The following is a 25,692-nucleotide window of genomic DNA, read 5'->3' on the forward strand; positions in this document are numbered from 1 at the left end:
ATGCTAGTAGCTATTAAATCAGTCTCCCCATCACATTGCACAATATCTACTAAAATATAAGCAAAGTTTTTATAGACAATATAGCTTAAAATCTTGGATTTTTTTAAACCAAGTTTCAGTTTTTGTTTCAATAAGTTAATTTTATTTATACCAAAAACACTGGTAACAAAATATTACCAATGTTAATATAAGCCAGGTAAAATAATCTCTTCCTTCTGATTTGAAAGCTTAAAAACATGTAAGTACTAAGAACTGTACCTCACCCAGAGCAATGCCAAGCTAACATGCACACCACTGTCACCTGGCATTGTTGGACTAGGCAATGCTGACCAGGAAGTTAAATTAGATACCTTCTGTAGGACAAGTGCCAAACCGTTCCTTTTTTACTAAAATGTAATATCTAATATTAAGAGCACCACTGCTGTATTAGCAAGTATGTAACCCCATCTTTTAAAACTCTATTTTAAAAATAGTCCCTATAGTTCAGGGGTAGGGAACAACCAGTCCATGGGCCTGCAGGTCCTTTGGTCTGGCCTGCCTTGACTCGCAATTCAATAAACCCAGAGCAAGCTAATTTTTTTAAGTTGATAATTCTGTATGAACCAAGCATGACATTATAAATATCCAAATGGCCCTTCACAGAAGAAAGGTTTCCCACTCCTGCTGTAGTTGTAATTCTAGTAGTGTTATTTGACTTGTACATTTCCCTTAAAGACAGCCACTGATAATGATGCTATAGACTGAAATCACATGCACGTCTATTTTTCAATAAGAACCATGTGGTGATTTTACAACAATATGCCTTACAAGAGTAGCTTCTGGTGAATTCAGAGCTCTGAATTCTGAGGAGCCTCCTCCTCATCCCAGCCTCTGACCCCATCCTCAACCTTAGTCATCCATTCCATTGTACTTAATGTCTGTACCTATTTGGACAAATACATACAGGAGAAATTTTTATGTGCAAAGCTAACACATTGACCTGCTCCTGTCCCATTTTCTTAAAATGACACACAAACATATATATATATATTTATTTATTTTCTAGGTTTCTTACTTCCAGTCATAACAAAATAATGGTCATCATCTTCCTTTTTCTTTGCAGTAGGTTTCTTATCTCCATTATCTGCTTCCTTACCAGATGAAGGTGGTTTCCTGCTTGAAGTTGGAGTCTTGTCACTTTTGGGAGGCCCTTTGGCTGAATACTGGCCCTTTGTGGCACTGTGTGCTGACTTTGGTATCATCTGTGCTTTTGCAGAAGACTGGGGAAGACTCATGATTGACAATGGAGTACGGCCAGGGGATTTTGAGGAACTTGGTCCTGGCTTTTGGCATGTACTTTTATTCTGATGCTGCTTTTTGGCAACTGAAATTTTAGCATCTTTTGATTCCTGTGCATTTCTCGCAGGGGAAATGGAGGACACAGAAACTGGCTGATTTAGATTCAAGGCTGACTTAAGTTTCTGTGCAGGGACTACCCCTGCATGAGAGGCTCCAGCAGATGGCTGAGGCAGTGTTTCTAGAACTGTGGCTTTGGTTTTAGAACTGGATTTTGTCATTTTTGCAGGGGACTGCAAAGGAGAAGGTTTAGGCCTTATGTGTATGTTTGCTTTAGGTACCTTTGGATACTTTGACGATGAACTTAAATGTGCAGCTGAGTGAATTACTTTTTCATCCTTTGAAGAAATATGATTCTGTTTCAAATACTTCAACTCAGTTTTTCCAGAATATTTACTTGGCAACAGAGGAGACTCAGGCAGGTCTTTTGATCTGTGGGCCGGAATAACCTTGGCCTTAGGGGTCCTGGAGGATGATGACTCAGAAACACAAGGTGCAGTTCTTGATAAAGCAGGTGAAGAAGTGTTTTTACTTACCGGGTTTAAAGAAGCCAGTGAAGATGAGACATTGTTTGATGGAGTATGTGGCTTTTTTGTTTTGTCTTTAGAAGACTTGAACTTAAGATGGGAAGACACTGCTGGGGACTTTGGAAATTTAGACGGGTCTGACGTGGAGCCGAGATTACTTCCTTTCCGTGAAGAAGCTGGCTGCAGAACACCTGGTGGATGCACCTGCTTCTCCTTGCTCCTGGGAACTGGTGTGCTAGGTTTTGAAGTTTGTTTCTGAAACATGTTAACTGCTGACAAAGGATTCATTTCAGGAGGCTGAGGTATTCTGGCAGGTGAATCAGGTATGCTTTCATTAGAAACTCCTTTTTGAAATGCTAGAATTTTTTGCTCTAGTGTAGCAAATTGTAATATTCGACAGGGATCATATTTAAGCAAAAATCCTTGAAGAGTATCCCAGCCTCCACCAACACGGACCATAACATGTTTTCCATGAAGCATCTGCGCCCAAAGGAAAATTTAAAAATAAGCTGTGAAGTAGTGAAGTTTATAATAATTACAATTCATTAGCAGTCACAATTTGTGATGTCTATGAACTATGAGATTCAGAGATTTTGCCCACATCTTCACTACAAATTGACTGTCCCTTGTATTAATAGATTTAATTCATGTTGAATTATACAACAATCAAAATCCTACAATCTGTAAGGAAGATATTTACAAATAACTTGCATCTTAAAAATTCAAGTTATTAATACACAAAAGTAAGTACAAGGGCAATATTGTTCAATGAAGAGTTAAAAATAAATGGAAGGAGGGGCCAGCGCTGTGGCATAGCAGGTAAAGCCACCACCTGCAGTGCCGGCATCCCATATGGGCACCGGTTCTAGTCCCGGCTGCTCCACTTCCAATCCACCTATCTGCTATGGGCTGGGAAAGCAGCAGAAGATGGCCCAAGTCCTTGGGCCACTGCACTTGTGTGGGAGACCAGGAAGAAGTCCCTGGCTCCTGGCTTCAGATAGGCACAGCTCTGGCTGCTGCAGCCATCTTGGGAGTGAACCAGTGAATGGAAGACCTCTCTCTCTCTTTCTTGGCCTCTGCCTCTCTGTAACCCTGCCTCTCAAATAAATAAGTAAATCTTTTAAAAAATAAATAAATGGAAAGAAAGAAGAGAGGAGAGCTGGAAGGAGAAAGAAAGAAAAGAGGGCTTAAGGAAAAAAAGTGCCTGATTTTTAAAAAAAATAACAGGGAAGAAAAAAGATCAAGCAATTTATAATTTAATAATTTTACAAGTTAATGAATTATTTTCATATATCATATAAATTTAATCTTAAAGGCACTTTGCTAAGATTTATTATTAGTTCTTTACAGACAAGAAAACTATGTCTCTTGAAATTAAGGAGCATTTCCCAAGTCACACAGCTTGGCCTGGCTTTTAATAATCTAGACTGCCTGAATCCAAATGATGCTTTTGTGGGGATAAGAAACCCTGGCTTTGTCAGTACAGCACAAGTTGGATTTCAGGCATCTGTCCATGCAATAGGCAAATATGCACAACTATATAAAACTGCCCACAAACTTTAAGTATTTATTTATTTGGCAGAGAGAGAGACAGACAGACAGAAAGCTCCCATCCACTGGTTCACCCCCCAAATGCCTGCAGAGGAAAGCTGGGAACTCAATCCAGGTCTCCCATGTGGGTGGAAGGGACCCAAGAACTTGGCCTGCTGTCTCCCAGGGTACGCAATAGCAGCAAGCTGGACCCAGGAACAGAGTCGAAATTTGCACACATGCATTCTGATATGGGATGCAGGATTCCCAACTGGCAGCTTAAGGGCTTGGCCAAACGCCTTCCACTGCACACATTTTAATTCCAAATCCCATGCTTTGTGTGTTATGGCTATAACAGATTGCCTTTAAAAAGAAAGTTAATTAGAAGGTAGACAGTACATATGTTTCTGTGTGACTTGGGTAGAGGGTGGAGAAATAATGATAATATGTGAAAGAGAAGGAAACCGGATGGTGAAATATTATATCAGAATTGGGAAGAATGTTGAAAAGAGGAAATTTCAATCTCATCAGGAGAAGGGACAATTAATGAACTGCAGATGAGACAGGAAGAAATGAACACGTATATACCAGTGTATATATATATATATATATATATACACAAATACATATTGATGCTGGGTCAGTGAGGAAAAGATTTTATGCATAAAGTCCAGAGCATATATTTTCATAAACTGCATTTCTATTTTCTTTACTCATTACAGATATTTCAGTTCATTAGATGTTTTGTTTCTGTTTTTTATTCTTATAGTTGAAGATTATTTCCTTTTAGAAAATTTGAAAAATGGCATAAGTTACTTGAAGTACCAAAGTTTTGTTCCCTCAATTATATTTCAATGTCTAGCCTTAGATATCCTGAAGTTAGCTGTTCGCTGTTTAAAGTGTTTACCTGAACTCATCATGAAAGGCAAGGGTACCATATTTTGCCTTTTTAAAAGCTTATAAAAAGTTAAGAATTGAATAGAATATAATGCCATTTAACATACATGTTTCAAAAACAAAAAAAGAGATTTTCATTAAAACATTGATGGAGCATATTTTTCCTGTACAATGAAATTCTTCCATGAGATGCACCCTCCATTTCAATTTTTTAAAAGCAAAGCAAAAAGAGGTTGGTAAAGCAATAAACCCAATTTCAAAACGAGATCTGTTTGTACGTACATGTAAATAGCACACTTACTCTTATAAACAGTATTTTATCCCCTAGTCGGTAACGCCCTTCAGATAAGTACTCAATTGAAAATCGATGAGAACAACTACAGGGAGGGTCTTCAGCAATATGTTTAACCTAAGATTAAAAATAAATACAAATTCAGTGCCTGTTACAAAAAGTAGTTTGTTTAAAGTTAAAATGCAATGTCATTTGATAGCTAGGAAAATCAAATCCAGTCCAACCATATAATTTCTCTTTTCCTTTACTAGTGAACACATACTAAGATTAGACACTGCTAATCTAACATAAATACCAGCAGTGATAAAGTCCCTCCCTCTGCCCAGTGTCATTGGGCTTGCTGTGTCCTCATGACCACAGGAGGAGATACACAAGTATGATTAGACAGCGCCAAAGATTCAAAACACACTTACTGAGTGCTAGGTGGCCTGAGTTCATTATCAGGCCTGAATTGTTTCAAGACCTGAACTAGTAATATGTCAGTGTCAAATCAAAGTCTGGCCAGTCTGAAAAGGGTTAAGTAGGAATTTGCATTTGTCCCTTAACACGATGCTAAACTAATATTCTGAGGAAATATCAGGATTTGTTCAAAGCTATTGTTAAAAGAGGCAGAGATAGACTGATCTCTATTTACTCAACTCTGGACAAAATTCTTAAAAATTTTAATTCAGGAAGGATTTTTCTGAAAGTGCTTGCTTCATTTCAATGGTCTGCCACGGGAACTCTACTTCTAAGTTTCAAGGAGCTTACAGAATTTTTTCCCCGGTAAATATAAAATAAGAGAAGTGAAATTTCTGTAAATATAAAAAATATTTAAAAATTCTATATTTAAAGCATGAAGATTAAAATAAATTGAAGATATTTATTGAAACACACTTGATTGAGAAAAAAAGACATTTCAGCCACATTGGGAAATATTTGACTTTACCTAAAATTATACTTTTGAAAAAGCAAGGTCAAAAATACTTTTCTCGTCTATCTTGTCACACAGGTATATTTAAATAAACATTTAATTAAACTTGGACATGATATAAAGAATATTTCCTCAGATATATACAATTTAGCTGTGTATTAGTAGAACTTTATATGGTTATATTTAATTATCTACCAAAAATGAATGATAAGGGTCAGGAATTTATTCTCCTCCATCATTCACTTCACAAGATGGTATGTTTATAAGCTAATAAAATGGATTTTCATGAATCAATCAAGATTATCATGTACATAGCTTAGACACTTGTATGTGTGTACACATGCACACGTTCATACACACACATCCACATAACCATATACATGAAATGATTAAAAAGAAACTGAACTCAGGTAAAGAGTTTACAATTATTAGAAGCATGTTTTGCATTAGTTAATCAAACTAATATGAAAGAAAACATTTCTTTTAATCACTACTTTCTGTACAAAAATTTCATAAGTACACAATACTGCAATTGTATACCTCTTAACAGAACCCTAATTGACAAATCAGATCATTGCTCTATTTTTAATCATGACCTCAAGATATCCATAGGTCATATATGTATAGGTGGACATTGTATTCATACACACACACACACACACACGTTTAGAGAAATGTGTTCGGATAAGTCACTTATTTCCTTATTTAAGATCTCCAAATACCACTTATATTGAACAGTACAAATCAGCACTAGCCTAAAATCTAAACAAGGCAGTGGGCATAAGAAACTAGAGCAGTGGATAAGAAATACTTTCTTCTGGTTTTATTTATTGCATAACTAACATAACACTAAAGGAAAAAGGAAATCATCTACAATGGCACTACAATACTACTGATTATTGTCAAGCTTATGATTTTCATGCAGTTGGTTTGTATGTATATATTTTTCCCAAAATACATGTTTTTCTTCTTGCTACACAGGCATCATAATGATCACATAACATGATTATTTTGTTGAGATAATGAATCCTAATTCACCAAGCTATTAACCTATTTGAGGGTATTTACATTGTTTACAATTTTTTACCAATATAAATAAAATGGTAATATTTTCATTTTTCATTATTTCCTTTGTCATTTTCAATAAAAATGAGCAAAGAATATTTTTGTAGTTCTTGATATCCACTTGTCAATCTATTTTTCAAAAGTCTACATCATTTTCCACTACCAACAGCAACACATAGGAATAGTTTAACCAGAATTTTCCAGGTTTCATAATTTAAAAATGTTTTCCTAATGGGGCAAATAGTATTGATATCAGCAAGTTTCAATATGATTATTTTCTTGTATGAACACAGTCCTGCCCTTTTACTGACCAGAAATGTTTTTCTTACTAAATTTTGTATGGTCTTTATATAATAAGAAAATGAAAACCTAGTAATTCTCATCAAATAAAAATATTTTCCTGAAGTTTTCTTGTTATTTAATCATTCTTTAAGAGATTTAAAATCAACTTTGTTTTTTATCAAGTATATTATTTCTTCTTTCCATACTGATATTCAAAGTCTTCATAAATATTAGTAACATTACACAAACAAACACATCTTGATCTGATAAAGAGTTGCTCTGGTTGACATGTGCATCTCTCCTGCAAGGCCTGAAGGTTTTATTGTAGACTTATGTTAAACAAATAATCTAAGCAATACTTTTTAAATGTGTATTGGTAATGACTTACTTGTTATTTACAATAGTTTTACACATTAAGCACTTCTAAAAAAATGGTACCAACATTTGAATTATTCTAAACTAAATTCACCAAGATCACTTAATACTGCAGTTGCTGTAGAAAACCCACAGCCTAGTGAAATGCAATTCTATTAACTTTTACATAATGAACAGATCACGTTAAGAAGACTTTTCAGCCTCAATCTATCACCTAACAAATTTACATATATTGTCAGGGGACAATATTTAGGGAAAAAAAAACCAGTTTTCCCTCACAAATATTCCTATTCCTAGATTCTCCAAGTACCAGTATATCATATATTTAGAATACTTGGACATCACTCTAGCTTTTCTCCCTTCCTCACAGTCATGGATTCCTGTCAATTCTACTTCCTAATTGTGTCTTACATTTGTTCCTTTTGCTCCATTCCCACTACTGCTGTTCAAGTTCAAGCTCTCATCATCTTATGCATGGATTATTACCATAAAACCAACATAACCTCTACATGACCGTGAGAGTAATCCTTATAATATGCAAATCAGATTATAATACTACCATGTTAAAAAAAGAATCAATGAGTTATTGTGGCTACAGTATCCTACATGAAGGGTTCCAGTCTGTTGACCCCATCACCCCCCAAATAAACCCATTCCTCATCACACAAAAATGATAACCAATCACCTTTAAAATATAGTGCCTTGGGGCTGGCAATGTCTAGGAGGTAATGCCACCACCTGCGATACTGGCATCACATATGGGCACCTGTCCAGATGAAGCTCCTGGCTTCAGCCTGACCCAGCCCTGATTATTGTGGCCATCTGAGGAGTGAACCAGGGGATGGAAGATCTCTCTCCTCTCTATATATCTCCCTTCTAACTCTGAATTTCAAAATAAATAAATCTTAAAAAGAAAATACGTATATATTTTACATATATATAAATATATGTATTTCCTTGAACTCATCAGGAAGTGGAGATTAGTAACTGGTGTATGTTATGAACAAGAAACACTGTCTTTTAAGCATTAGCATCATGTGTAGCAAACTAGAAGACTCCGAGGTATCAAAATCAAACGAAAATGTGGCCATTACTTACAGCTTCATGCAGCTCTTCATGCTGACAGCATGATTTGGGAATACTGATGGAATCTTCAGGCCCAGAAGTATTAAGCAAGGTTTCTTCTAATTCAATTTCTTTCTCCAGTTTTACTAATACCGGTGGCTCCACTCCATATCTGAAAACCAACCAGGAGATCTGATCATTCAAGCAAAGGTGACCCAAACACTTCCTTGCATTTCAAGACTATACACAGATACATACACACACACACAAACACACACACACGCGCGCGCGTGCATTTTCAAAGCAAAAGCTGTATGATTTCCTTCTACCAGTTGTTTGACTGGAACATCCGGAAACACTTTTAAATGTCTCACAGGTTGCCAAAAGTCCAGGTCAGAATCTTCACATCACAGCATATATTTGGGTTACTGGATACCCTCAGTATCTACCTGAGACCCTGAAAGGCAGCTTTAAAATCGGGAGTGAATAAAGATGGGGCTGAAGTAGGTAGAGGGGACACCAAGCCTTGGTCTTCTTATCAGATCCTCTCTTCATTCAGAGGACTTGCTTTGACTAGAACTATAATTAAGACTATGTGTCCTTACCCTAGACTTAATCTAAAAAGTTTAAGTATTTCCTCTTCCAGTTTATATGAGAAAACAGATGTTGGCATATGCTCACACATAGTGAATAAAGTTAAAGACACCAAAAGGAAGTTAAAATAGGAAATTAAGTTTTTAAAGAGGAAATGATGTTATAAGCTAAAACTAAATAGCTTAAAAATGTTTACGACATTGACGTTCTGAAATACAGTGGAGTACATACCTTGACACAATCCGTCCAATTTCAAGAAGACAAAGATATACCTGTCTTGGATCTTTGTGCAAAACTGTGGAAATAAGACATATTTTAAGAAGCAGAATTAAAGAGGAAAACACATTTTCAGTCATGAAAGAAAGTGAAAAAAAAAAAAAAAAACAAAACAGTGGGTTTACTTTTTGGAGAAGACTTGAAAAAGCACTTTTATAATCTCTACATATTGTTATCTTTTATAAATTTTTTTTAAAAAACTGGCTTAGAGGAAGATGATAGTATTTTAGATCTTTGTAGCATTATTTATATTTAAGTTCTCTCAATGGGAGATGCTCTTAGAAGAGATACAACACCACAGTTTTAGTCTAGGTTATCTTCAGCACAGCACTATGTGCTAGCAGTCTCTCAGGCTCACAAAAACAGAGGGGAGAGCGCTTCCTACCACATCCTGTGATTCTCATGTTGCCCTGGTAGCAAAGCCAGACAAAGGCTTCACAAGGAAACTAAAGACCAATATTCCTTATAAATATGATATAAAAGTTCTCAACAAAATACTGGGACATGAAGCTCAGCAAAATATAAAAATGGGTATAAACCATGACCAAGCAGGATTTACGCCAAGAATGTAAAGTTAGCTCAACATGAGAACAATCAACGTAATACATAATTAGCAGAATAAAAGAAACACACAATTATCTCAACAGACATTGAAAAAGCAATAGACAAAATTCAATACTCCTCTCCTGATTAAAAAAGTGACTCAATAAATTGGGAATAGAAGAGAATTTTCTCAGTCTTATAAAGGACATCTATGATAAATTCACAGCTAATGTCATTCTTAAAAGTAAAAGATAAAAAGTCTCCCTTCCAAGACCAGGGAAAAGACAAGGATGATCACTCTTACCACTTCTATTCAGCATTACACTGGAGGTTCTAGCCATGGCATGTAGGCAAGAAAAACGAACAAAAGGTATCCAGATTAGAAAGTAAGAATGAAAACTATTTCTATTCACAGAAGAAATAACCCTATGTGTAGAAAATCCCAAAGAATCTACCAAAAAAAAAAAAAATTCAAGCTCATAAGCAAGTTTAGCAAAGTTGAAGAATACAATATGAACATATAGAAATTACTTGTAGACACTGGAGATAAAATAACTTGAAAATGAAATTAAGAAAATAATTCCATTTAGAATAGCTTCAAAAAGAACTTTGAAATGTAAAAAATGTATGTTGAAAATATAAAATGTTGAGCCTCCACTGTAGGGCCAAATTGCCTGCCACACCAGCCCGTGGAGTATCACCATGTGCTTGCCCCATGGGTATTGATGGGAACACAGGAGTGCCGAGCTGGACTAACTAAGCAGGGAATCCAAGGCTAAAACATAAGGAGGCGTCCTCTTCTGATCCAGTTCTCTGCTATGGCCTGGGAAAGCAGTAGAAGATGGCCCAAGTCCTTGGGCCCCTGCACCCGCATGAGAGACCCGGAAGAAGCTCCTGGCTTCAGATCAGTGCAGCTCTGGCCGTTGTAGCCATCTGAGGAGTGAACCAGTGGAGGGAAGACCTCTCTTTCTCTGTCTCTACCTCTCTCTGTAACTCTCTTTTCAAATAAAACAAAAAATAAATCTTTAAAAAAAAATGATTAGGGAGAGGCGACAAGATGGCGGAATAGACAGGAAGCACACTTAGTCCGGGGGGAGAGAAAGTTTAATATAAGTGGAGATACTGCAGGGTCAAGGAAGAGTAGGGGATGAAACAGCAGAGGAAACTCTTCCGGAACTAGTGATTCACAGTGGACCTGCGTGGAGAGCGTGGGAGCCCAAGTTCGGGACACCAGCGGCAGACTCAATGCACCAGCGCTGGAACGCGAGGTGAGCCGAACCTCCATAGCCCGAGATACCAGCAGGCAAGCGGAAAGAGGAGGCTAGAGGGAACGAGGCTTGAAACTCCGTGGGGAAAAGTTCACCAGGCTAACTAGAAGAGAGAGAAAAAAAAATAAAAAAAGTGACTGATACGGACACAAGTTTCTCTCTCTCCGCTCACCTCTCACAGGCGAGCAAGACAGAGCAGGCGCCATTTTGGACATACGTCATAAGCAGGGCGACCTCAGGTCTGCACCAGCCCTGAGCCTAGCAGAAAAACCTGACTCTGTGGGGAGGGGTGAAATAACAGGAGGTTAGCATCTAACTTGGCAACCCAGTGGGAGACTGCAGGAGAATTGGAGCCCACACTGAGGGCAGCAGAGATTCCCTGTGTGGCCCTTGGGAAAGAGCTTCTGATCTCTGGCTCCTGTGGGTATATCATTTGCCTGCTAACTACCTCCAATTACGTTCAGCTGTGCGGAATTACTTCCCTTTTAAATCAAAAAAAGAAAGAGAGATTTACCACACCTAACCTGGGAGTGTCATCCTTGACACACCCTCAACCCTGAGGAACCAAACACAGCTCTCAGTCCACACTCATCTCAAGCCTCTAAGGCTCCACTGAAAGCAGACAGTCCACTTAATATAGAGCCATAGTGTAACAAGAAAAAACACCACAGTGAAGAAACCAAATATCTCCAACATGCCAAACAACAAACGCAAAAACCAAGCTAACAAGAACAAGGAAGAAACTATGACGCCCCCAAATGAAAAAGACACCCCAATTCAAGATTATGAAGATGATGAGATCGAAGAAATGCAAGAAGCGGATCTCAAAAAATTGATAAGAACATTAAGAAGTTCTCAAAAACAAATTCTTGAACTACAGAAATCCTTCATGGACAAGATAGAAAATCTCTCTCGTGAAAGTGAAATATTAAGGAGGAATCAAAATGAAATGAAACAACTACTGGAACAAGAAACTGTGATAGTGACGAGAAATCATAATGAAATGAAGAGTTCAATAGATCAAATGACAAACACATTAGAGAGCCTTAAAAACAGAATGGGCGAAGCAGAAGATAGAATATCAGACTTAGAAGACAGAGAACAGGAAAGGAAACAGGCAAACCAAAGAAAAGAAGAAGAAATTAGAAATCTAAAAAATATTGTCGGGAATCTACAGGATACTCTTAAAAAACCCAACATTCGGGTTCTAGGAGTTCCTGAAGGCATGGAGAGGGAGAAAGGATTAGAAGGCATTTTCAGTGAGATACTAGCAGAAAATTTCCCAGGTTTGGAGAAGGACAGAGGCATCTTAGTACAGGAAGCTTATAGAACCCCTAATAAACATGACCAAAAGAGATCCTCACCACGACATGTTGTAATCAAACTCACCACAGTGAAACATAAAGAAAAGATCCTAAAAGGTGCAAGAGAGAAACGTCAGATCACTCTTAGAGGATCTCCAATTAGACTCACAGCAGACTTCTCATCAGAAACCCTACAAGCTAGAAGGGAATGGCGAGACATAGCCCAGGTACTAAGAGAGAACAACTGCCAGCCCAGAATACTATATCCTGCAAAGCTCTCATTTGTGAATGAAGGTGAAATTAAGACTTTTCATAGCAAACAGAAACTGAAAGAATTTGTTGCCACTCATCCTGCCCTGCAAAAGATGCTTAAAGATGTCTTACACACAGAAACACAGAAACATGGTCACCAATATGAAAGAAGGTAAAGGAAGGAAACCTCACAGCAAAAGATCACAGGAAGCTCAATTTCTCTTTGACATAGAATTAAACTCTGATGCTCTGTTAAAGCAATGTGTTAAAGTAATCTATTATGTTCTCTTGATGTCTGTTAAATTCTAATTGTTCAAAAACAGCTGAATTTTTATTAAGAGCTATGGGTTATTTAAATATGTGCTTTTTTCAAAAATTTGAATAATCACCTTGTAACAATGATCAAATTTGGTCTATGTTATGTCATGATTTTAAGAAATCTTATTTCAACCAGATATTTTGGATTTTGAGCCTTCTTGGCATTCTTGACAGGCATTCAAAAAATCAAAGTTTCAAACAATCTGGTCTCTAAAATTTCCAGTAAATCCTGGACTTTGGTTTTTCCAGTTTGGGCCCAACTGAAAAAATCGAAGGACCTATGTCTCTCATCTTATAGAGACACCAACTAATCAGTCTATTTGGAGTATATTAGAAGTACTGTCAAGATGTGATGTGGTACCAGACTTTAAGTTTCTATAATGGAAAATGCTATTAATACAAATGTTTGAGAATTAAAAAGTCTAATGATCTTGTGTTACTAGACATGATAGTTATCTTAATGAGAAAGCCCCAGAGGCTTAAAGGGTTAAATACTTGTAAAATCCTACAGGTGCTTTCAAAAATACTGTGAAGTAAGCAAGTGCCTCTTGTTGGTTGATGAGTTTATAATTTTAAACATGGCGACTTAAAGTCTTTTGTCATCCACAGTTATATAGGATCTGCTGCTCATAAAACTAAAGCGTTGTTGGTTCTGTGTTTAGCTGTCCTCCTATAGGTTCCTATGGACTTTTTCCAGCCACTTTTATTGTATTCAGTACTTTGGGATGGCTCTATAAACAGATGAAGCCAATAATGTATTAACAGTACCAACTGAGAGAAAGTATGGTTAACTGAGGTTACTAAAAAGAAAAAGCAATTCAAATCAATTGGCAATCTACAAAAAGAGTTAAAGATTTTAAAAGCTATTATTAAAATTGATATATTGGTCTATTATGCTATATTATATGTGTGTACATATTGTATGTCCACATGGGAAAATTTTATTAAGAGTTTTATTTTAAATGGCTTATAGATAAGATTGTCCATAAATTTAAGCTGCTAAAATCAATCAAAGATACATTTTAATTTGTGGGACCTGAATCTGTGTATCATATGTTTTAGACTTGTTGGTAGAAAGAAACTAAAAACATTTTAGATGGTTGTGCTTAAGTTTACTGGCTAAACAAACTACACCATGTTAGATATTTAAGAGGTGTTTTCAAATACATGATTCTTAAAATTTATAGAAGGCATTGGACCTTCTGGTAAATGTTTTCTTAAGTTGTTATCTAATGGTTGAAACGGTTTGCTAAGTATTCATGTGATATTGCTATTGTCAGCAAGCGATCTAGGACTTGCTTCCTCATTTCTCTATTCTAAGCCTAACTTGTTCTTTCATTTCTCTATTCTCTTCAAGGTAGGAAACTAATTCTATTATGAAGGAATCTGTAGGACGCACAATTTAATCTTTAGACCTTATAAAAGAGATGGCTAACATTTTTCTGTAATAGCATAGCCAAAATAAGAACTCAAATAATAATCTCATAGCTAGATTCACTTCGCCATCAGCGAAGTATACAGTAAGTAGAAAAAACCTCCCTTTCAGACCAAAGGGAAAGAAAGTTTTAAAGTGAGAATATAATTTTCCTCATGGACATTGTCTACCTTAGAAAAACTACTACAGAACATGCCTGTGACTATAGACTTGTAGTTCAGGCCACCGAAGATTAGAGATGGGACACGGGCACTCCCTTGACTTGCATCCTCTGGTCTGCTTTAACACAAACCAGGAGGAAAGGAAAGCTCGGCATCAGAAGCAATGGGTGGCAGGCCTATTAATGGCTGATCTGTACAGTGATCTGCCCTCAAGGAGACCCAACAGGCCAGTCCACTGCAGTGGCTTTCAATGTGGTAAGCCTGGGCTTCAGCAGAAGTCAGCTTGTGAAGAGCCCTGGCAGCTCTGCCAAGAGTTGGATCACTGGAAATGGACCTGCCCTGGACTCGAAGGATGCCCAGGTCAGAGCCACAGATCTTATTGGCTCTAAGCTGAAAAGCCCTTCACTCAGCCCAACTTCCAAAGTGACCACTGCAGCTGAGGGGATGGTCAAGTAGCGTCAGCAACATTGAAGGCAGAACTGTAAATTTCTTGTTAGAGATGCCACCTGCCTTTACCTGGCCAGCTCTCCTCCCAGGCCAGCCAAGTAATGAAAGTCAACAGAGTGCCTTCCCCTAGGAGGTTCACACCTCCCTTAAGATATACCCCATGTGAAGAGATAGATAGGTCTGGGCCTCTGAATTTACAAGGCCTAAAGCCCACCAGATTATTATCAAGCCCCTTATGTCAGGTTCTATTTGCCTCTCAATCAGAAAACTTAATTGTAGCTTAGACAGCACCTTTCTTAGCTCCTCTAATAATGACTCTGTCCTTTGTTCTAGGCCCTGTCTAGTGCACTTGGGCCTCATTCCTTTGTAATCATAACCTCTACTCTACCACCAATGGCTCTACTCCCAACATGTGTGTACTGATGGTCCTCTTCCCCACTTAATGCTGTATAATTGTTCAAACCTGGTAAATGCCACTCTTAGGATCATTGGTTACTATCCTCACTCTGTCTTTTATGACCTTGTCTAAATATGATCAGAGTCGGCAAACTTGGAAGGCTTCCATAGCCTTGGCAACTCATGACGACAGCCTAGGGTGGTTACTGGCGCCATAAACTAGAGTGTCAATTTGTTGGGTCAACAACAGGAGCCACTGTGCACTTGCTCCTCATGTGGGATCTCTGTCCTTAATGTGCTGTCCATTTTGATTTAATGCTATAACTAGTACTCAAACAGTATGTTTCACTTTGTGTTTCTATGTGGGTGTAAACTGTTGAAATCTTTATACTAAATTGATCTTCTGTATATAAAGAGAATTGAAAATGAATCTTGATGCAAATGGAAGGGGAGAGGGAGCGGGAGGGGGGAGGGTTGCGGGTGGGAGGGAAGTTATGGGGGGGGGGGGAAGCCATTGTAATCCATAAGCTGTACACTGGAAATTTATATTCATTAAATAAAAGTTAAAAAAAAAAAAAAGAAAATATAAAATGTTAAAAAAATGAGATATAAATAAAAGAATACTCCATGCTCATGGACTAGAAGACAATGCCCTTAAGATGTCAACAATTCCCAAGCTGACAGACAGATTCAATGCAATCCCTACCAAAATACTAACAACTTTTTTTTTAGAAATGGACATGCTGATGATAAAATTAACATGGAATTATAATGCGCACAAAATAGCTAAACCAATTCTGAGGAAAAAAAAGAACAAAGAGGATTCATACTTCTTGATTTCAAAATTTACTACAAGCTACAATATTCAAGACAATGTTTATAAGTATAAATATAGACATATAGACTAATGGAATGGAACCAAGCATCCAGAAATAAAAGCAAATGTTTATTTTCAACAAAGGTACCAAGAGAACTCAATAGGAAAAGAACAGTCTTTTCAAATAATGTCATGGGACAATTAGCTAGCTACATGCAAAAGAATTAATTTGAACACCTGCTTCACACTAAATATCCAAATGACCTAAAAATGAATCAAACACCTAAATGTAAAAGATAAAACAAATAAACTCTTATAAGGAAAGGTGGGTAAAAGTCTTCATGACCTTGACTAGGCAATGCTTTTTAAGACACGACACCAAAAGCATCAGCAAACAAAGAAAAAAAATGTTAAGTTAAACTTTATCAAAATTAAAACTATTTCTCCATCAAAGTATACTATTATGAAAGTGAAGACACTCAGAGTGTGAAAAATATTTGCAAATCATATCTCATAAATGACTAGTGACTAGAATATACAAAGGATTCTTGCAAGTCAACAAAAAAAGATACACAGCCAAACAAAAGGAATTTAATATAAATTTCTTCAAAGAAGATACAGAAATGACCTCATCAAAAAATTCTCAATGTCATTAAGGAAAGACAAATCAAAATCACAATGAGATACCATTGCACGCCCACCAAGATGATTATAATGAAAACAAAAAATAAACAATAACAAGTGTTGGTAAGGATATGGAGAAATTGGAATACTTGGGCATTGTTGGTGGGAATGGTAAATGGTACAGTCACTATGAAGCTTGGTGGTTCCTCAAAAATATAAACATAAAATTACCATATGACCCAGCAATTCCATGCCTGGGTATACGTGAGAGAATTAAAAACATAAATTCACTGAAAAACTTGTATAAAAATGTTCATAGAATCATTATTCATAATAGCCAGAAAGTGGAAATGACCCAAATATCTACCAGATGATGAATGGGTTTAACATATGTGGTATATCTATACAATGAAATATCATCAGCCATAAAAAAGGAATGATGCTATATACTACAACATAAATGAACCATTATGTTAAGTGAAGGAGCCAGACACAAATGCTGTACAATGTATGATTCTATTTATATGAAATGTCTAGAATATGTAGACACATAGAGACAGAAATTAGGTTGGTGGTTGCCAGAGCCAGGGGAGTACCTGGAATAATTGTTAATAGGCATGAGTTTTCTGTTGGAAGTGACAGAAATGTACTTGAATTATCTAGTGGTGATGATGATACAACATAGTGAATATATTAAAAAAACACTGAAACATACATTTCTTTTTTTATTTTTGACAGGCAGAATGGACAGTGAGAGAGAGAGAGAGACAGAGAGAAAGGTCTTCCTTTACCGTTGGCTCACCCAACGGCCACTGCGGCCAGCGCACCGCGCTGATCCGAAGCAAGGAACCAGGTGCTTCTCCTGGTCTCCCATGCGGGTGCAGGGCCCAAGCACTTGGACCATCCTCCACTGCACTCCCAGGCCACAGCAGATAGCTGGACTGGAAAAGGAGCAACCGGGACAGAATCCGGCACCCTGATCGGGACTAGAACCTGGTGTGCCGGCGCCGCAGGCGGAGGATTAGCCTATTGAGCTGCAGCGCCGGCCTGAAACATACATTTTTAAACTATGAATTTTATGTTGGGGTAGCATATCTTAATTTTTAAGTGCTATTTTAAAAGCAAACGTGCTATACTTAAAGATATTTAAGAGAGTAAAATATGTATCTTAAAACAATCTAAAAAACAAAAGTAAAAAGAATTCTAAAAGGAATTGTAAGGTAAAGATAAACAGAGCTCTTTCAGGGGGAAAAAAAAACCCAAACCTGATCATAGAATCTGTGCTAAATGCACCAATATAGTAGCTACAGGTCATCTTCCTGTCTGTTCCAGTCCTTAGAGTTAGAAACTCTAGGAAACTTGTGAATTCTAATCCAATAATGTGCAACATGTGATGAATGGCAAGTACACTGGCTCCTTGATAGAAATGACAGATGTTCTGTGATTTATGACTAGCATATATTATATACCCCCAGCACAAAGTATAATCTCTTAAAATCAAGAAGAAGCCTACGTGAGCTTATAATTCATGCCAATAAAGGAATTGAGATGAAGAAATTGTAAGCTTGTTTTTTTAGATCATTAGAAATACCTTTAAATTGTATATTTGTTCCTTAAAATTACTTTCAGTTCCTTGCAAAACAAACAAAAAAAATAAATAAAAGACATTTATAGAGTAAAAACATCAGTTCATCAGCTCAATACCTAGAAATAAATTCATGGCATTGGTGGCACTTTATTTAGTGCTTTAGTTAGTCCTATAGTGACCTTCAGGACGTTCAGACGATGTCCTTTACTGAGAATGAGAAATACATAATCATATCCTTTCAGAAACAAACTATAGAGAAACTACAGGAAAGCATTTCCTCTTCTCTTTGATCTCAAGAAGCTGAATGTGCTAGTAAATCAACTACCTTGTCAATAGTAATCAGCACACCTGGACTTAAGGCAACGAGTAAACTGCGGAATGAAACAGTGATCGACAGCACCTTATTCCATACTGGACGGGAGAATCCAGAGGAACTGCAAATGGGGAGCAGTGGTAACAGTTTACCCTGAGTGAAGGTTAAAAGAGTATAAACTGGCACCACAGGATTTAAAGATTATGATAAAACCAACTAAAAGTCAGTTTGCTTTTTGTTATCACCAAGAACCAGCAATTCTAAGCAATGTTAGTGATAAAACTTCTCTCTACGGGGAAGACAACTCTCACAGCCCCCACCATTTTTGCTACTGCTCCTATCACAACATTATAAATTCTGTGTGTATGTGTGTGTGCCTGTTTATGGACACATATATTTTTACAAGGTTCTTCAAAAGGTTTGTGGAAAAATGAAATCATAAGATAAGTTCATTTTGGTGCAATAAAAGTTTTGAAATCCATGCATAGTTTTTCATAATATACATTTTTCATGAACTTTGTGAATATCACTAGTATGTACAGATTTCAAAAATTTTACACCAAAATATTAATCTTTTAATTCCATTTTACAGAATCGAAGTATCATCATATATATATACACACACTCATTTATAAATGCTTGGCAATTTATACAGTACAAAATTTAAATCAAACAGCTACCATCTAGTCACTGCAGATGCCTCTGTTTAGTTAAACAAAATGAAAAATATGTCAATTATTCTTCAGTAGAGCATGACGTCTCAAAATTAATTGTCAAAAATTAATCCATTTAGTTAATCAAGTTTCAGCTGTTGTTTACAAGAGAAACCTAAACACTGGAAGTACCCTTCATTTGGCCTTCTGTTATTTCTATAATTACCTAAAGAGAAATTATGAGTAATTTAAACTTGGTAGAATAATTCTTGATGAAAACATTAATTATTAAGGCATTAGTCCAGAACCTTCCTGCAGCCCACTCATTTAGGAAGTGAAGTAGTTTTAGGGCATTCTAAATAAACTCTTTAATGATGAACAAAAAGCAAAATATATTTGATTTAGTAATAGTTTCATATTTTCTTAAGTTATGTTTATTTATTGAGAGGCAATGAGAGAGAAAAAGACAGAAACAGACATAGAGCATACAGCGAGAGAGAGCGAGCGATGCAGTGAGAGATGCAGCTAGACAGAAATGGAACCCATCCACAGACTCACTCCCCAAACCTGAAGATAGGAACTCAATCCTGGTTTCCCACGTGGGCTGTCAGGGACCCAGATACTTTAGCCATCACCTCTGCTCCTTCCCAGGATGCACATTAGCAGGGAGCTGAAATCAGGAGTGGAGCTGTGACTCAAACCCAGACACTCTTGGAAGCAGGCATCCCAACTAGTGTCTTTACCACTAGGCCAACTGCCTGCCTCTCACATATTTAAAGTACACGTTTTTCTAGGAAAATGAGATGTGCCATTTGAGTCTTTATTTGAAAAAAAATTAGAAGTGAAGGATAAAAAACATCTAATAAACATGGAAAACAACAACAGTGATGATAACAACACTTACCTAAACCTTCAGATTCAAAGAGGTAAGTTTCATCAACCCCAATATGCCTACACCAGTGAAGGAAGTTTGCAGTATTGTCTCTGGCAAAGAATGAACCTGGTGCAGCATCTTTCTTACATGGCACTTTTCTCAATGGAAAATTCTGGAAAAGAAAATGGAATAATTTCAAAAAGGCATCAAAGATATTTTCATTAAATATTTGAATATTTCTAAGTAAGTGTTCAATGCATTAAATCTAACTAAAAAAAAAATCTAACTTTAAGAGAAAACCACCTTCAAAAATATTTAAGTTTACTATGCTTTGAAATACATTCCAGAAAATATTTCCTAGGAAAATAATCTTAAGCAAACAAAATCAGCAGCAGCATCAAACACCTCTAATCTCTTTCTATTTTAAATAACACAAGAATCTTAATTGAAAAAAAAACCAGTTTAATAATTTCAAAGCACATCTCTATAGTATAGCTCTGCACATATAGTTCAACACAAACACAAAATTACTGCTGTGTTAAAAGTTACCAGCCATAGTCATGTTTGTTTATTTCCTTATATGCATATTCATAAGGATGTTCTGAATTTCTCCAGGAGACTATCAAATAAGGAAATAGTTGCCCATTTTCATACAAGTCTTTTGAAAACTGATGGTTCACATTTCACAGAATCCTAATTTTTTATCATATGGTCCAAGTATTTAGGTAATCTTACCTAGGGTTCTTTATATTTAAATTTTTGCCTGAATAAGCAACTCATGAATATGATTATTTTTAAATGCAGAAGGTACTGCAGAGCACAATGTCTTTGTCACCTCTACCCTTCAGCTCCTCTCGCTCCCTGGAGATAAACCACTACTGTCAGGTCCTTGTATATTATTCCTGCTGCTATTATTTTCCAGAACTAAAATATCCCCCCTTTTCATTGAATACATAATACCTAATTATTACAAAAAGGAAAAATAAATCAGATATCTCATTTGGTTTTGGAAAACCCTTGCAGTTAACCCCCTCAAGGTAAATGTTAATACCTTCATTTTACAAAGGAAGACATTTTCCCAGATCTAGCTAAAAAATGTTAAGTAAATTACTCAAATTGTCGCAGTCAGGTGGAAGTTTACAACCTTAGAGAGGCAAGAAATGGACATAAATTAATATGTACCAAGTTATAAAACCACCACTACCAAACATTTACTTACCTCTGGTTCTACAGTGCTACATGCTTTCACCATGTTTTGAAGAATGTCAATCAGTTGGCACAACAGTACTCCATTATCAAGTTCTTCCAATAAGCTCTCCGCCTTAACTTCTATACCTACAAATATATTTCAAAGTTAACATTCTTCTAGAAACAGTAAATTCAAACAATATGATGAAAATTCAATTAAATGGAAACAGATTACAGTTCAAACACTAGAAAAATATAAACTCAGACTCCAAATATCCACTCTAGAAGGTACAATTAACACAGCAAATAATGTCAAGCTAGATGAGAGAATAGAAAAAAAAATCTGAGATGTAGTATTGAAAAAAAGTAAAGAAAACTGACATTCATTCAAAACAAAATAAATACACTGAATATTAATATTGTTGACACAAAAATGTCTACAAATAAAATAGGTTTTGTTTATAATTTAAAAATTAAAGATAATACCATAGCCAATAACCAACTTAACACCCTTAAAATGCCTTTTTAAAGCATTGTTGTCACATAATAAACTATATTTTTAAAAAATATTTATTTATTTATTTGAAAGTCAGAGTTATACAGAGAGAAGAGAGGCAGAGAGAGAGAGAGGTCTTCCATCCGATGGTTCACTCCCCAATTGACCGTAACAGCCGGAGCTGTGCCAATCCGAAGCCAGGAGCCAGGAGCTTCTTTCAGGTCTCCCATGCGGGTGCAGGGACCCAAGGACTTGGGCCATCCTCCACTGCTTTCCCAGGCCACAGCAGAGAGCTGGATGGGAAATGGAGCAGCCAGGTCTCAAACCGGCACCTATATGGGATGCCGGCACTTCAGGCCAGGGTGTTAACCCGCTGTGACACAGTGCCGGCCCCAACATAATAAACTATAAAAATGATCCAAATCCCACACTGATATCACACGACTACAGTGAATGTTGGGTATTTGTTTAATTATCCTCAGAGGACAATAAACGATATTTAGGATATATATCTTTTCATGAAAACACTGGAATGCTACATGAAATTCTGTATTTAAAGGGTGCAAACCATTGAAATCTTTACTTAGTATATACTAAATTGATCTTCTGTATATAAAGATAATTGAAAATGAATCTTGATGTGAATGGAAGGGGAGAGGGAGCGGGAAAGGGGAGGGTTGCAGGTGGGAGGGAAATTATGGGGGGAGGGAAGCCATTGTAATCCAAAAGCTGTACTTTGGAAATTTATGTTTATTAAATAAAAGTTAAAAAAATAAAGTGTATTTTTTCTAGGGAGAAAGTTCAGAGCATTGAACAAAATATCTAATGAGTAAAAGATATAATGCCAGACATTCTCCAACCTGGCATTTCCTCCTAGGTTTCATATGCCCCCAGCCCTCAGTGCCTCAAAAATAGTCATCATTTTACTAGTATATATATCTCAAAAGGAACCTCATGCCTGTAAGAGATTTACTGGAGGGAGTGGAAGGAGGTCAGTGAAACAAAACAAAATAAAATGAAGCCTATATACTTCTAAAAAATTACTATTTAATATTAACAATGAAAATATTGCTTATTCAAAACATACTGATATCTTCAGTTAAACCTCAAATTTCTTACTATTTAAGACCCAAGTTTCAAGGTGAATCACAGTACCTCCCCAACTGGACTGCAAGCTTGGTGACAACGGGAACACTGAATATTTCATTTGTTACAGAATCACAGTACTCCGGCATCTAGAACAACTACTTGTCAACAAAGAGTAAGGCTCTCAATAAAGATTTATTGAACAAGAGAATACAATTTTGGATATCTCTGCCAGCCTTACCTAACAAACCAGACAACCAGATTGACAGATCTTCTTGCATAGGCAACAGAGTAGCTTCATGCCTCACAGCTATCCACTCATCATATTGACAAACATCAGCCAATCCTGGTCCATGTCTGGGAGTCAGAGGATTCCTTGGACTTAACGGCAGATCTTCTCCAAACCATACCTAAAGAAAATGCCGATCAACTGAATGAATGCAGCCTTATATTAAAAGTCATAGTAATTCACATCTACATTTAAATAATGAAGTATAAAGTCTCTATGATATATATATATATATATATATATATATATATATATAAACTACAGCAAACCACAGAAAGCATATCGTTTAGAAGTACACTATTAGCCCTTGACATGTTCCTATACTTGAGATATTTTCAATATTCAACACTGTGGTCAATTTACATGAACCCCTAATTAATGAATGGATTCTACTATTGAGCCAAGAAAAAAAAAATTCAAGAAATATTTTGCCTTCACTTGTGAGCACAGTAAGCTTAACAAGTTCTCATACTTCACAAGTGTCTCAGCATTTTAATTATAAAGTAGATTATCACTCCTTGCCTTAAAAGATACATCTTCATAACAGCTGGCATTGGGCCTAGCAGGTATCAGAGATCCAATAAACATTTATTGAATGAGTGGATAAATGCATGCATAAAAACATAAATTATATTTTGTAAACTTCAAATACTAACAGTGTTGTCTTTAAAAGAAGAATTTCTAAATATTCTGACTTAAAACTATGTAGTTTGCCACATAGTCCATGAAGCTGACTCTATTCAGTCACATGCCTTCGTTTAGCACACAAGCTAATAATGGTTTTTACATTTTAAGATGGTTGTTACAAAAGTACCTATTTAATAGTCTCAATTTTCCCTATTGGCCGGCAAAGCCTAAAATATTTACCACTATCAGGCCATCTCCTAGTTGAGAGTAAAAATTGACATAAGCATACTATCAAAGCTTGTAAAATTTAAAATTTACCTATATGAGTACTTATAGAAAATATCATATTCAATTCTTCAAGTTGTGAAAGAAGCAATCATGTCATTATGAAGTCACTTTTTAAAAAACATAAAAATACTCCTCCCTTGTCTGTCCCCATCCTAAACAACTCAGGAAGGATATTTTTAGAGCCCAAGTGACGTGAAAAGGTTTTGCAAGAGGGCAGGGAGTGGCTTGGAATGAAGAGTCAGAGCCTGAGCGAGGTGAGAGGTCAACCACACATGGGGACAACCTTGTGTAATGGGTCAGACCCTGATGTCTTATACAACCAATGGTAAATGCTATTTGTCCATTAACCATTTTGCTAAGGTATAAAAGGGAAGAGCAGGTGCATATGCTTGCCAAGGAAAGATAAGCATGTGTTAGGAGAGTGGTTCTGAAAAACTTACATGTGAAAATGGAGAAGTTAACATTAACAAAAGTCATTGTTACGTTTTGCTATGTTAGAGAGAAGAGTACATGTTAGATTCTCCTATTATTGTAACCAGAAGACTATAATAACCTGGGCTAGTCAATAGCATATTAATGTTAATAGCAAAAACTATGTAAAAGTTATTCTAAAACATGCCCAAAACTGTTACATTGCAGAAATCCTTAATGCATAGACAGTCTATAGATGAACTTAGGTATATAAGCTAGTTTCCATTTAGGGAAAATTTTATTACTAAGTGCAAGCTGACCTTTCCTCAGGGACAATGTTTGTAGCTTTTATCAGATTACCAAAGGGTCATGATTCAAAAGAAGTTAAGAATTATTGTACATCAACTTTTAGGTTGTTTATCGATTAATCAGAATGAGAGACACAGAAGAAGGGCATGAATTGTCTTACTATATTAAATTAATAAGAAATGAATTGATAACAGCTATTTGCTAGATGTATCCCCTGTGAAAGGCACTTATGAATATAAATGTCTAATATAGTTAGCAGAGAAAAAGGTGAAAGTCCTGGAGAGTTCTGATATTCAGCAGGGAGAAAAGCAAAAATCTCCATGGGAGATATCAAGACTATTCTTGGTGAACACCCAATGAAGATGGTTCAGTATATCTAGACCAGAGGAGATTTTGTGGGGCCTTAAGATAAAACTACGAAAAGAATCATAAAATTAAGAAATATTAATGAGTTTTAGCACGGTCAATGTGGCAGTGATTAAAAAAAACACTCAATAAGGAATTAAGAAATGGTGATCAATAAGAAACTAATGACAGTTTGAGATGTGGATAAAAAGGTCTGGAGTAATGAAGAGTTACTGAGCATACTAACAGTGGAGGAGAGAGGGCCTACAGATAAAAAATATGAGCTTTTTTTTTGGGGGGGGGGGCTGTTGTGTACTCCCATGTCCCAAAACGAACACAGCGTGATGGAGCTCTTTTTTGACAGGGGAGAACAGTAGAGCTACACAGCATAGGAAAGTTGTAAAAGCAATAATACATTCAGGGATGTTCCTAACCCTTTGATAAACAAATGCTCCTCCTTTAGCCTGTCATCCACTGTTCTGATAAGCCTTCTTTCTTTTCCAGTTTTA

At 36.4% G+C, this 25,692-nt stretch overlaps 1 protein-coding gene across 3 annotated transcripts in view; it reads right to left on the reverse strand.

The window, feature by feature from the left end:
* Nucleotides 1-201: 201 nt before the first annotated feature.
* Nucleotides 202-25,692, reverse strand: part of GAS2L3 (growth arrest specific 2 like 3) — a 38,350-nt gene continuing 12,859 nt past the window's right edge. For all 3 annotated transcript variants that reach the window (XM_062202000.1, XM_062201999.1, XM_062201998.1), the window contains 7 exons: nt 23,156-23,324; nt 21,364-21,479; nt 20,175-20,316; nt 9,107-9,170; nt 8,315-8,453; nt 4,591-4,698; nt 202-2,342 (listed from right to left, as the gene is read on the reverse strand). In XM_062202000.1, coding sequence (XP_062057984.1) covers nt 1,035-2,342; nt 4,591-4,698; nt 8,315-8,453; nt 9,107-9,170; nt 20,175-20,316; nt 21,364-21,479; nt 23,156-23,324 — 2,046 coding nt within the window. In that variant the 3' untranslated portion in view covers nt 202-1,034. The remainder of the gene's footprint in view (nt 2,343-4,590; nt 4,699-8,314; nt 8,454-9,106; nt 9,171-20,174; nt 20,317-21,363; nt 21,480-23,155; nt 23,325-25,692) is intronic.

The sequence above is a fragment of the Lepus europaeus genome, chromosome 10 (genome assembly GCF_033115175.1).
Source record: "Lepus europaeus isolate LE1 chromosome 10, mLepTim1.pri, whole genome shotgun sequence".
Taxonomy (NCBI): Eukaryota; Metazoa; Chordata; class Mammalia; order Lagomorpha; family Leporidae; genus Lepus; species Lepus europaeus.